Below are 12,226 nucleotides of genomic sequence, written 5' to 3' on the forward strand. Positions count from 1 at the left end.
GGGCTGTGTGGTTGGGGCTTTTTACTTGTCAAAGTGGAGGCTCATTGCTTTTGTTACCACCATGTAAAGGGAATGGCAGGGTTTTGTTTTGGTATTAAGGGCCTTAAAGATTGCTGCCTGACACTTACACAGGAAGGCCAGATAAGTCCAGAAAGAGAGGCCACGGAGCAGTATTTTAAAAAAGAAGAAAAGAAGAAAATGAAGAATTCCCACTTTTTTGTTATCTTTAAGCCCTCCCAGCCCTTGTTTTTGTTGATTTTTTTGGTGGGGGAGTGGCGAGGGTGATTAACTTGTCCCGTGTATTAACAGATTGTTTAAAGACCTACATCATGAAAACATGATGTGGGTTTGGAGATAAACAGATGGGCAATCAGTTCAGTAAATTAAAAACATCTCTACCTTAGGTGTCCTGCCGCCAGAAGAAACCAAATCTTTGCCACTGGTCTTGCCTCAAGCCACACAAGTCCAGGATTCTATGTGGCAGCAGGGGTATTTTCTTACCTGTATGCAAATCGGAGTTGTGTATTTGCTTTTGAAGAGGGTGAAATGGTTTAACACTTGGGGTGGGAAAAGACCAGAAAAGCCGCCTGGATGAGTTTTGTCCCCTGCAACTTTTTCTGTCTGTAATCCCTCCTTGAGCGGCCACCCTCCCACACTCCCCTCCTTCATGTAAAAGAGGACGATTTCTGGCCTGTGATGTCTGAGTGTCTCAACTCAAGTTAAGTTAAACCCACACAAATGTACCCGGCCCTGGATCCCATAAGAGCCCCAGGAAAAGTAAGTCGGGTTTGTGGGATTCAGCTCTAGCCTTTGCATCCCTCTGCCGTTTCCCCTCCTTCTCTCTTTCTCTTTCTCTCTCTATTCCTGGGGAAAGCTCACAAAACTCAACAGTCGAAAACGCGAGTTAGCATTCTGACTATTGGAATACTAGTGAGACCAGGAAGCTTCTTTTCTTCTGCTTCCAGGGAGGCCAGTTGAATCTTTTAGGCACATTCTGTTACTCTGGAAGGAAGAGAGGGTGTATACAGGGCAGGCAAGGCCCTGCAAAGTGTCACTTCCGTGTCACTGTGACAAGAAAATATCCATTCCTCCTCCCTCCCCTCTCCCATCGCAGCCCTCTCCCTAAGAAATTTGTTTGGAGGGATTTGACAATCTTGCAGATAAAGTGCCTGCCTCCTGCACTCTCGGTTGATCATTTTCCCTCATGGCTGACCGTAATTTCTTTGCTACTCTTAGCGGCAGCTCTCTCCCTGCTGCCCAAGGTAACGGGTGAGGGAGGGGACTTTGCTGAGGTGCCCTGAGCTGGCTGGGGAACATGGACCTTCCCCCTTCCTTCACAGATTCGGTAGTGGCAAAGATTAGAAAGTAGAAGGAGTTTTTAATTTTTTTTTTTTTTAAATTAAATCTGCAACCAGCTGAACTCTAGATGATTAGTGGATTTTTTGTTTTTTATTTTTAAGATTTTTTAAGGGATGTGTGTGCAGGGGGAAGGATTAACAAAATAATTCTAGGCAATATGAGTGACAACTTTGAGCATTTTGAGCCTATTTGGCCAGGAATCTGGGGCCATTTCGATCTTTTTAGATGCTTTTTTTCAGTTCTTTAAGGGAAAGCTTTAAAGGGAGGGGAAGCTGGGAGGAAAAAGAAAAGTGAGAAAAGCAGAAAGGGAGGAGAAAAAAAACTGGCCCAGTCCCATCTCGAAGGTACAGAGAAAGTTTTTTTAGAGGTGGAGAGAGGGAAAACCAAGGCTGTTATGTACCCTAGGGATACAATTTTAGTGGGAATGGAAGACTTGAGTGGTAAGGGAGGTGCAGTAGCCTCCGGGGTCTCTCTGTTCCAGCAGTTGGGCGGTTGGCACCTCAATTTGAATTGCTGGGTGAGTAGTGGGGTGTGTGGTATGTGTATGGGGTGTGCGTATGGGGGGATGTGTGTGTGTTCATGTCCATGCTTATGGTATTGACCATTAAACCTATGCCCCCCCCCCCCCAATTTAGATCTTGGGAAGGAAAAAACAAAACAATAAATGGTCAACTCAAGCTGTACCCTTTCTCTGAGTCATTTTCACAGCAGTTTTTTGGGGAGGGGGAGAAAGGGTTAAAAAAAGATGGGGAGGAGAGAAGTCTGACTTTCATCACAGTCCTTACACTTCTATGGTAAGGCAGACCCTGTTCCCCAAGTACGGGTGAGCTGGAATCTGGGAAGGGGTGGTATGGTTTGGAATTTCTTCTAACAAATAATTTTTTTCTTCACCCACCAGGGTGGGCTCCATCGGAAGAGAGAGAAGGAAAACGACATTGCCTCATAGAGGAGCATACTTTAAAAGCTTGAAAGTTTTGAGCGATAAGGCTTTAACAGTAGCAGGGCTGTGTAAACTGTGTATTTTGGTTTCATATTTAATGCTAACTTTCTGTTGCTCCGTCTTTAGTTGTCAATCTCCAGATTTAGATGCCGGCTTTTTAGGGCTATGGTCTTGCTTGTGGTATGTTTTGTAAACTTAATATAAAATGTGTTTTGGAAAAGAGCCTGATGACAGCTCATTGTGCTGTTAATGATTAGGGAGAAGGCCCTTTTGCAATATGAATTTGGGGTTTAGGATCCATTATACTCTCTTCAACTGTGTCTTGATATCTTTTCTTTTAATAATAATAATAATAATAATTATTATTATTATTATTTTGTTTTTTGAGACGGAGTGTCACTCTTTTCGCCCAGGCTGGAGTGCAATGGCGAGATCTCGGCTCCTTCGCAACCTTCGCCTCCCGGGTTCAAACAATTCCCCTGCCTCAGCCTCCTGAGTAGCTGGTATCACAAGCATGCACCAACACGCCCAGCTAATTTTTGTATTTTTAGTAGAGAAGGGGGTTTCACCACGTTGGCCAGGCTGGTCTTGAACTTCTGACCTCAGGTGATCTGCCCGTCTCAGTCTCCCAAAGTGTTAGGATTACAGGCGTGAGCCACCGCGCCCAGCTTCAGTGATTATCTTTTGCCACAAGCTGTAAGGGGATTCTCTTGAATTTGGAGGCAATTCCTTAATTACTTTTATTATTACTTTTATTATTTGTGGTGTTATTGTATGACCAAACAGAAATAATCTGCAGTGGTCGATAAGCTCTTCCATCCAATTTTGGGGTGAGAAGGAATGAAATATACCATAATCTTATGTTTATATTTTCAACATCATGAATTAAATTCTGTGTGTCATATTAAAACACAAGATCATAGATAGTTCTCTAGTTGAGCCTAAAATAACGATGGGTGTAAATCTTGGTTTTCCTTTCTAGCTGTGTGCAACTTTTTGGTTCAATCTAGGATTGTGTAAACTGTCAGGAATGGTGGGGAAGAGAGTGGAGGCTGTGTTGCAAATGTGTACGTTGTGTTACTGCAAATATCACACCTGGTACAGTCTCCCATCTTGAGGTTCTAGACCCTAGTTTTCTCAAATTACCTGTGTTAATAGTGGTCCTGTTGGCTTGGTGGGAGTAAACCACTATTCTTGATGTCTTATGAGAAGGGAGTTCTTTGAAAATGTAAATTCCCGACTCCAGTGATACAGATATTATGATCTCTGTATAGTCACAACAGGCTGCTGCATCGGCATTTTCTGGAAGCAGCAGAGCCTGAAACCTTGTATTCTTAGGGAAACCTCCCCTTTGTGGTTTGGGGTTGTTGGGGACCTGGCTGAGCTGTGTAATAGAATTCTTTCCTTCTGCAATATTTTGGAATGTGATGAAATCCTGACATGCCCTCCAGATTACATACTTCTGCACACATTTAAGGATTTTTGAAAAAATTCAACTTTGCCTGGGTCACTCCCTCGTTCCCTAAACTTGCAACACATCAACTGGAGATCGGAGGGACAGCAATTGTGTTTACCCTCTTCGTCCCATGGTGACTCGGCGTCATTTTCATGCGTGTTATTTATTCTGACTGCAGATGCCCGTTAAAGGATGCCCACGTTTGGGATACTAACAAGGCAGGATAGAACAGAACAATGCAGTTCTGCCTTTGTGTTCGTCTTCCTTTCTGTCGGTCTTTGCTGAATCACAGGGTTTGGGCATTTGTATTTGTTGAGCCACATGAGTGGAAACGTTCATTCTTCCTCTTGGCTTACCTCCTCTTTTCTATGGGGAAAATTTACCTGATCAGCGAAGGAAAAAAGCTGTTTCTTGAGCTTCTCTCAGACTCCATGGAGTAGGCATAATTTTCAAATAAGACTGAGATTCGAAAGTTAGGCACAGGGTATACAAGAAAAACAAAAGAGTTTTTTATGCAGCTGTTCCTTGTAAATAAATTAGAATGTCGGTGTCAGATTTTGTTCACTATTTCTTTCTTTAATTCCTCAGGATGTAATAACCATTATGCTCTTAAAATTTGCTCTAAATCAAAATTGGTGATTTCCTTTCCATTATATTTAGGAATCTCTAGATTTGGGGTTGTTGTGTTTGGTGGCGAGGGGTTGTTCTGGAAATCATTATTATTTGTTAAAAGTTGTTTTGAATTTGAGCTTTTGGATTTCTTCATTTGGGATAGGTTCGATTTATTTCTGGCTCGGTTTGGAAGATCCGCTCTCCTAGAAACAGCTGTATTCTCTTACCCAATTCCCAAACATTCTCTGCAAATTTGGACACTTAACAAGATTGATTATGTTAACGCTAATCATTTAATACCCAAGTAGTAGAGAAATATTTGGCGGGAGGGTGGAGGTTGCAGATTCCTGGGAAATTACTTAGGGGTGAAGTGACTGGTTCTTCATCCCTGAGACCTGGTGGAGGATTAGGACAGAGGGCCCCGTTGTGCCTGTCGCGCCCCCTCACTGACCTCCAGGTTGAGAATTTTGTGACGCTGCCGGAGGGAGGCAGAGGCAGGCAGGAAGAAAACCCTGGAAACTCGCTGATCAGGGGCGAGCCTGGACCGGGTGGGCTAAGAAGTAAGCTTGCAAGTGTTTTAAAGGTTGGCTAGGGGAGGCACAATGGGATGTTTTCTTTTTAATTGGAAAATAAATGAGAATGAGTGGAAATAAATTATGTTTAATGAACTTAACTGGAAGTAATTGTTCAAGAGCCTGTGAATGCACAGCTTTGCTGGGTCAGGCCTTGGCTGCGGTCTTCACAAAGCCAAGCAGCTGGTGCACATCTTTACTTTCCAGGTTCAAATGTTCCTCTATTCCTCCATCTCAACACCTTCTTTATTTTCCAGGTTCGAATATTCCTCTATTCCTCCATCTCAACACCTTCTTTATTTTCCAGATTCGAATGTTCCTCTATTCCTCCATCCCAACACCTCCAGCCCACCCACCACCTCTCACCCCCCAGCCCTTCCATCCTCCTTTCGAGGATTGAGAAAAGGTCTTTAAGAGTTGAACTTGGTCCTCTCGACCCTTCACGTTTGGCAGTCTGTTTGGTGTGTTACCAGCTGGGTGCTTATAATATAGAAAGGGCTACCCCCAAAAAAGTCAAGGACTTGAAGTGATCGAGTTTGTTCTAGGTATTTGCCTGTGTGTGTGTGAGAATTTGGATGAAAACTGACTGCACGTTTCTCCTCTCCCTGCTTGCTCTGTTCAGTCATTTCCCAGCAAGGAGAATTTTAATGCCTGTGTGAATCCATGAGAAACTATGAGTCGGCAAAATTTCACAGACGGCAGGGAGAATCGTCTCTGTTCCTCCTCTTGCTGTCTAAATGGATTTGATTCCAGAGAGAGAGAGAGAGAGAGAGAGAGAGAGAGAGAGAAAGAGAAATAAAAGCCAGCCATTGATAATTTACAAAACAAATAAGCAGCACCCTTCCTGGGAGGCTCTCAGGGGTTGGAGATGCTCTGACGCTCTGACTCTGCTCTAACTCTGCAGCCTGCGGGGGTGGGTTCTTGCAGCAGCCCAGCCGGAGGATGCAGGCTGTGTGCTGTGGCTGGCAGGGTGGGCTTCGCTTTTCTGCATCTCACAGGCAGATCTCTTTTCTCTTACCACCTTGTTTCTTCAAGTAAAACTCGAACCCTGTGAAACCTTCTGTCTTTTATTTATTATTTCCAACAGGCAGTGCTGTAGCTATCAATAGAAGTCTTGTCCAGGGAAACAATCCACCATTAGCTGGGAGCAAGGCCTTAGACAGAAAGGAGCAACATTCAACTAAGAAAGGACCCCGGCCACGGCGCTGGATGGGTCCTGTCTAGCCGCAAGGGGAGAGGGGCACGGGCCAGGGTAAAATGCTCTGAGGAAACCCACCCATTTGGGGCCACGGGAGGAAGTCATGACTGCTGTTTTTTTTTTTCTGTGTATATATAAGAGGTTTGCAGGATGCAAAAGCAAGTGTTGGCCTGCTGGGTTGGGATGGGACTGTCCGTGCAGGGCTGGGCCCAGATTGCACTGGCTGTGTCTGTCTCCTGTGACCATCCCATCAGCAGAAATAGTTCCTAACTGCTGGGGTCATAGGTTGTTGGGGGACAGGAGGGTTACCTTGGCTGAGTTTGCCAAAGGGTGGTTGATAGACAAGAAACAGTCCTTCCTTCGTTGTGTCCCCAACCTGTCCTCTTCCCCAACTTGCCACAGCTTCAGTGACGTGAAATTTTTCTTAACGTTTTAGCTGTTGCCGTTGGTCTTGCTGCAGCCATAGCAAACGGCATCTGGAAAAATACATAGAGGTGGACTATAAACCCATTTTTAAATGTAAACCTGGAGTGAATAGTGTCCCTTCCTCATGCTGATTTCAGCCCCTGGGAGGGCTGGTAAGTGAAGACCCCCAAAGACCTTCCATGCCCACCGTGAGGAGGGGAAAAGGCTGACAAATGCTCCTCTGTTGCTTTAGTTTAATTGTGCGGAGCTCCTAAAGGCACTTTCTGGCCCCATTTTCCTCCTGCAGAAAGAGGGCAGCAGTAGGGGCGTATTGAAGAGGAGGGCCGAGGGAGACACCAGGGCCAGCAATGGCTCTATTTGTTTTCAGCGTCTGTTGATTAATAGGTTGCGGAGGTGAATGGCGAGCTTTCATTCCCTCTAGGTTGCCCACAGTTATAGAGGCTTGTGGGGTCGGGGTGAGAGGGGGACTAAGCAGAGGGATCTTAGAAGTGCCTTAATCAATCTTTCACTTGCCAGGTTCCAAATGAAGAACAGCATCTGGATGGGTGTGTGGGCGCTTGGCGATGAGGGTGGCATGGCCAAGTTGCAGAGGGCTATGCGTAACGGTTCTTGAAAGGTCAAAGGTCAGCCACAGGGGCTCCTCCCCCTCCCCATTCCCCCCCACTGTAGTCGATGAATACGATGAATACTTTGGGTGGAAGGGCTTTGTGTGCCTTGAGGGCTGTTAAAGGACCTTTTCTTTATAATTTAACTATTCAATGCTGAAAACCCATGGAACCTAAGGAACCAGACAGAGGAAAGCTTGGCTTTGCGAAATAGCGATTTCTCCAGGTAGAAAGCATAAAGCCTTGAATGATTTAAAGTCAGATGAGGATTTTGGTTCCTTTTACATAGATACTGTTTACTTCATTTAATGGCTCGGTTTTTTGGTGGCCTTTTTCTTTAGATTCTTGTCAGCCCAGGACTGACCACGTAAAGTGTTTTTTATCATCTGAATCCTGCTGGGCCGATATATTGCGTGTTTGTATTTGAGAAGCAGAAACATCCTATTAAATGTCTTTATCCCCTGCATCCCCGGTCCTCTTCCCATAATCAGCCACATGTGTAAAAATCCCTGCTAAAAATACTCAATGCCCTGTGGCAAGGGTATGCCTGGCTAAGGCAGGGAACCCTGAGCTCCTCCTAATTTGGATTTTCGGGGTAATATCTGCCGAAAATGGTCTAGGATGCAGCGATTGGTAGGTGGGAGTTTGAGGACAGATCCCACCGAGAGTCCTGAAGCAGCTGTGTCCAATGGGAAGGTTGGCCCAGGCTGATCTCATTGGGTGCATCTCACTAGATGAACACAGCAATTAACCCCATCCCAGTAATACCAGTTTCTGCAGACTGGGACAGTGCAGAGGTGGGGTGGTGGAGGCAGGCAGGTGAGGCTGCAGAGCTTAGAAACACCACTCTCTCAAGGCATGTCACCTGGAAAAAAAATATCTTTACCTACTGCGTGGAACTGATAACAAATGCCAACTACTTCATAGGCTCGTTGTAAGGATTTCCTAGAATAAAGCACGCCGTGAACTCAGCACAGAGGCACACAGACACAGAGCCCAAGGCACCATTGAACAGTGGCCACCCTGAGCTGTGCTGGTGTGGATGGTAGTGCTTCAGGGGTAGCAACCGGTCAATCCCCATCCTACCCTCATTTCATCTAGAAAAGGTGTTCTGAGCTGATGGTGGTGGTGTGACTTCGGCAGCTATGGTATAACAGTTTTGAAATTATGTGAGTTATTCGTATATGAGTGTTTGCTGTTTTTGTGGCTCAGAGAGTCCGTTTTCATCATGTTTTCAGAGTTCAGTACAGCAACGCGGGCTCTTCACACAGCTCTGCTTGACCATCACTACCATGACCTTGAACATTGGTTCGCTGTCACTGGTCGTGATGACTTTGTATCCCCATGTAGTTTTGAAGATGTATTTAGGTAAAATAGTTCCCAAAAAGGCACCTGGCCTTATGTTGAGCTGTTTCCCTTGCACATTGGGCTCTGTTTATAAAGAGAGAAAAAGGGGAGGGAATAAGTACTGCAGGCTAATGAGCCCACCAGCACCCCCAGCATGGATAGTTGCTGCTAATTTAGTTGCCATGAGTACATTTCTGGAAGGTTGTCTATGTTGCAACCAAGTTACTTTTCACATCTGAATTTTCTTAGGGTGGTGCGGTTTTGAACACAATTCTTAAAGACCTCGTTAGAGAAGTGGGAGGTGTTCAAAGAGAAGGAGAATGTCCAAGGGGCATCTTTCTATTTGGATTCTTTTGTGTTTCATTTGTGACAGCTCTTACTTAAAGGCCCTTGCCCTGATCTGGAAGGGACCATGATCATCTCCACCTGCCTTTTTTTGTTTGTTTGTTTAACTTTCAGCTCCTCTGTGGCAATCTCATTTATTGGCATAGTGAAATGATGACTCTTCTCACAAGAGATGTTAAAATATATGGATTAATTAAACACCTCATTTTGAAGAAGGGTATGTGCCTGAGGAAAGTGCCACTAATCATCTAGAACGATCTTGCCCCATAAACAAACATCCTTACCTTTGAAATCAGGAGTGGAGTCGTGGCTGTGTCCCCCTCGCTCCATGAATTAAATCAGAAGAGGCTAGAGGGATAGTGAACTGCGTCATCATTAGTATTCATCGGATTGCATTTTCAAAGCATCTTTGTATTGCACATTTAGCTTGTGCCTGTCACTGTGCTAAATACTTCACATGCAAGTTCTCGTTCAGTTTTCACAACCCTGCGAGGTAGACATGATTCTCATGCGGAGTTGACAGAGACAGAAAGGAAGTCTTGAGAGAGGTCACGCAGCCAACCTGGTGAGGAAGAATTAAAACCCGGGTATTCCTTGAATTCAGTTCTTGAATCACTGTGTGCATTGCCAGTTGCCCCTAAAACCCTTTTAAAGGCACAGCTGTAATTGAGATAGTGTCTGCAAGGGTATTGAACTGGATGGTCCGGAAGGACCACTACGTTCTGTTCTGTGATTCTAAGGACACTACATTTAAAGAGCGCCACTGTTTACTTGAAGTGAATCTGTGATTGGCTTTGTCTTTCCCTTCGAATGCTTGCAGTTGCAATCTGGTGGTTCTTACGCAGTTTAGGAGAATGTGCTCTCCATTCCACAGGCTGGTCATTTGGGAGGACACAAAGTTCTAGAAGACATAGTCCTTGTCCCTAAGGAACTTAGGTTGGGTGCACACACACCCCCAGCAATGGGCATCATGTGATGTAGGAAGAAAGGGTTCTGGGGTCTGAGGCCGGAGAGACATAGGCATTTGCAAGAAGAAAATCCTTCCATCATAGAGGTTTCCAGGTAGAGGGAGGTTGGATGGAGTGGCAGGTAGTCCCTGGCTTTGGCAGGTATGACCACAGAGTTCTCCTCTCTTGCAAGGGAACCCATGAGCTTGGACAGAGAGGAAGTTCTGTTCTTTCACAGGGACCTGCCTGGCATGCAGTTGAGGTCAGAAAGGAGTAGGGCTAGTCCTAGTACAGGTCCCATTTTTTTGCCCTAAAGCCTGGCAGCACCTAAAGCTTCCAATTCCCTACCACCCCCTCCACCGCCCCCCCCACCCCCATGATATAGTTTTGACTGAACAGGAAAACACTAGTTGGCTAGGCTCAGGTGTGCAACATAATACTGGGAGAGGTGTTGGTAGCCAGAACACAGGGGGATAGAACCTTTTGTTGGAATCGCCTTCATATGTATATCTAAGAAGATGGAGACTTAATTTTTAAATCTTATGCTCAGTGAACTCCATTATTGCCCAGATGCTGTCTTCCTCTTTTGTTGCAAAGTAGAGAAAGAAGGTTTTCCCCACATCTCCCCTTAGTCCTGCTTAGAACATGGCTGTGGGATTTGTGCTTCTTTACTGTAAACAGATCATGTCATCTGGACAGCTTCTTCTTAACAGTAAAAATAACATTACTAATAAACCACTGTAATAGATAATAAATAACAAACATGTGCTAGGTTATGTGCTAAGGCTTTTCCTGGGTTCCTTAAGAACTAGGACTTGATTCCTCATCAGAACTCATGGCTCTTTACCTCTGTGCTTGCCTGTGTGCATGTGGTCCTCATGGCTGAACACAGGAACCACCCACAACACCCAGGAAGCAGGCCCAAGATGCTTGGGTCCTGAGTCCAGATCCACTGTGAATGAATCAGGGCCTACTGAGAGATTTCCTAGGATTGGGGAATCTGAGTGAGTGGGAAGCATCCTGGGAGATGCTTGACTCGGGGCTAACTGCTGCTGGTTCTGATGCCCACCACTAGCCCTTTCTTCTCCCATGTGCTGCTTCTCATGGCTGATGGTGGTCCTCCTCCCGTGGTACTTGATCAGTCCTTCCACCCCTGAGTGATCATCTTCCCTTCTCTGGGCTGTGGGTGGTTCTCCCCACTGGCCCTGGTGTTTTTTCACACTCACTTTAAACTGTCTGGAGCTGGTCTGCTTTCTTTCATGTCAGTGGGTATGTATCTTTCCAACCAAAGAGAAAACTTCTGGAAGGCAGCAACAGCCTTGCCTCCAAAGGTCTCCACTTTGTCCGTGTCTGTCTCTTTCCCTCCTTTCCTCTCCTTTTCTCTTTTCCCTCCCCACCTCAGCACACAGTGTGGGAGCTTCCTTGTTCCTTATTTCTCAAGTTGTCCTGAGCAAATGTTCTTCTTAAGGAATCCTTAGTGCCTGTCCATGAGGTGCCAGCACTGGCCATGAGGTAGCAGCCCTTCACCCTGGCCCTGGCCTGCCCAGCCCTTCATGGCTGCCCCTTCTGTGGAAGTGCTTCTGGTTTCCAAAGCTCCCTCTGCTTTGGTGGCTTTTAACTTACTTGCTTTGATTGCAAAATGGTAGCATATAACACAAAGCTCCTATAAGCAAAAACACTAGTTGGCTAGGCTCAGGCGTGCAAAATAATACTGGGAGAGGTGTTGGTAGCCAGAACACAGGGCCCCACCTTTTGTTGGAATCGCCTTCATATGTATATCTAAGGTGGAGGCTTAATTTTTAAATCTTATGCTCAGTGAACTCCATTATTGCCCAAATGCTGTCTTCCTCTTTTGTTGTAAAGTAGAGAAAGAGGGTTTTCCCCACATCTCCCCTTAGTCCTGCTTAGAACATGGCTGTGGGATTTGTGCTTCTTTACTGTAAACAGATCATGTCATCTGGACATGATCTCCCCTTTCTCCAAGAGGCCAGTTATACATAGGAATTGGTAAACCAGGCTGTTGGAAGCGTTGACTTCTTTTTCTGCAGTTTTTTTCTGGGGCATCTAGAGAGAAGGCCTTATTTTTCTTTCCACACATAACCACAAAAAAGTTAAAAGCACTTTTTAAAAGACGCTTTCCCCCTCAATTACCTGTGGTAAGAAATGCTGTTCCTATATTACATTCCTTCCTCACCCATTTAAAAAAAAAAAAAAAAAAATGGACAGGAAGAGAACCAGTAAAGAGAACTAACTGCTTAGTGATCCCTGAACTCAACAGGCGCTAGTGGGCAGCACTAGAACCTTCCTTCTTTTCTTTTAATGCAATTCCTTTTCCTTGATGTTAATGCAAGTTGTGCCTTCCTAAAAGTAATAAAAGGAAATGAAGACACGTTCTGAAATGAAACTTGACTCTAATCCA

General features: G+C 45.2%; 1 protein-coding gene across 23 annotated transcripts in view; it reads left to right on the forward strand.

The window, feature by feature from the left end:
- The window catches only part of TCF7L2 (transcription factor 7 like 2), a 220,023-nt gene that overhangs the window by 179,911 nt on the left and 27,886 nt on the right, over nt 1–12,226 (forward strand). The window contains exon 1 of one of the 23 annotated variants that reach the window (XM_025396059.1): nt 1,202–1,876. The exons of the other annotated variants lie outside the window; for them this stretch is intronic. Coding sequence (XP_025251844.1) covers nt 1,754–1,876 — 123 coding nt within the window. The 5' untranslated portion in view covers nt 1,202–1,753. Of the gene's footprint in view, nt 1–1,201; nt 1,877–12,226 lie in introns of those variants that run through there. 23 annotated transcript variants of the gene reach the window in all.

Source organism: Theropithecus gelada, chromosome 9 (genome assembly GCF_003255815.1).
Source record: "Theropithecus gelada isolate Dixy chromosome 9, Tgel_1.0, whole genome shotgun sequence".
NCBI lineage: Eukaryota > Metazoa > Chordata > Mammalia > Primates > Cercopithecidae > Theropithecus > Theropithecus gelada.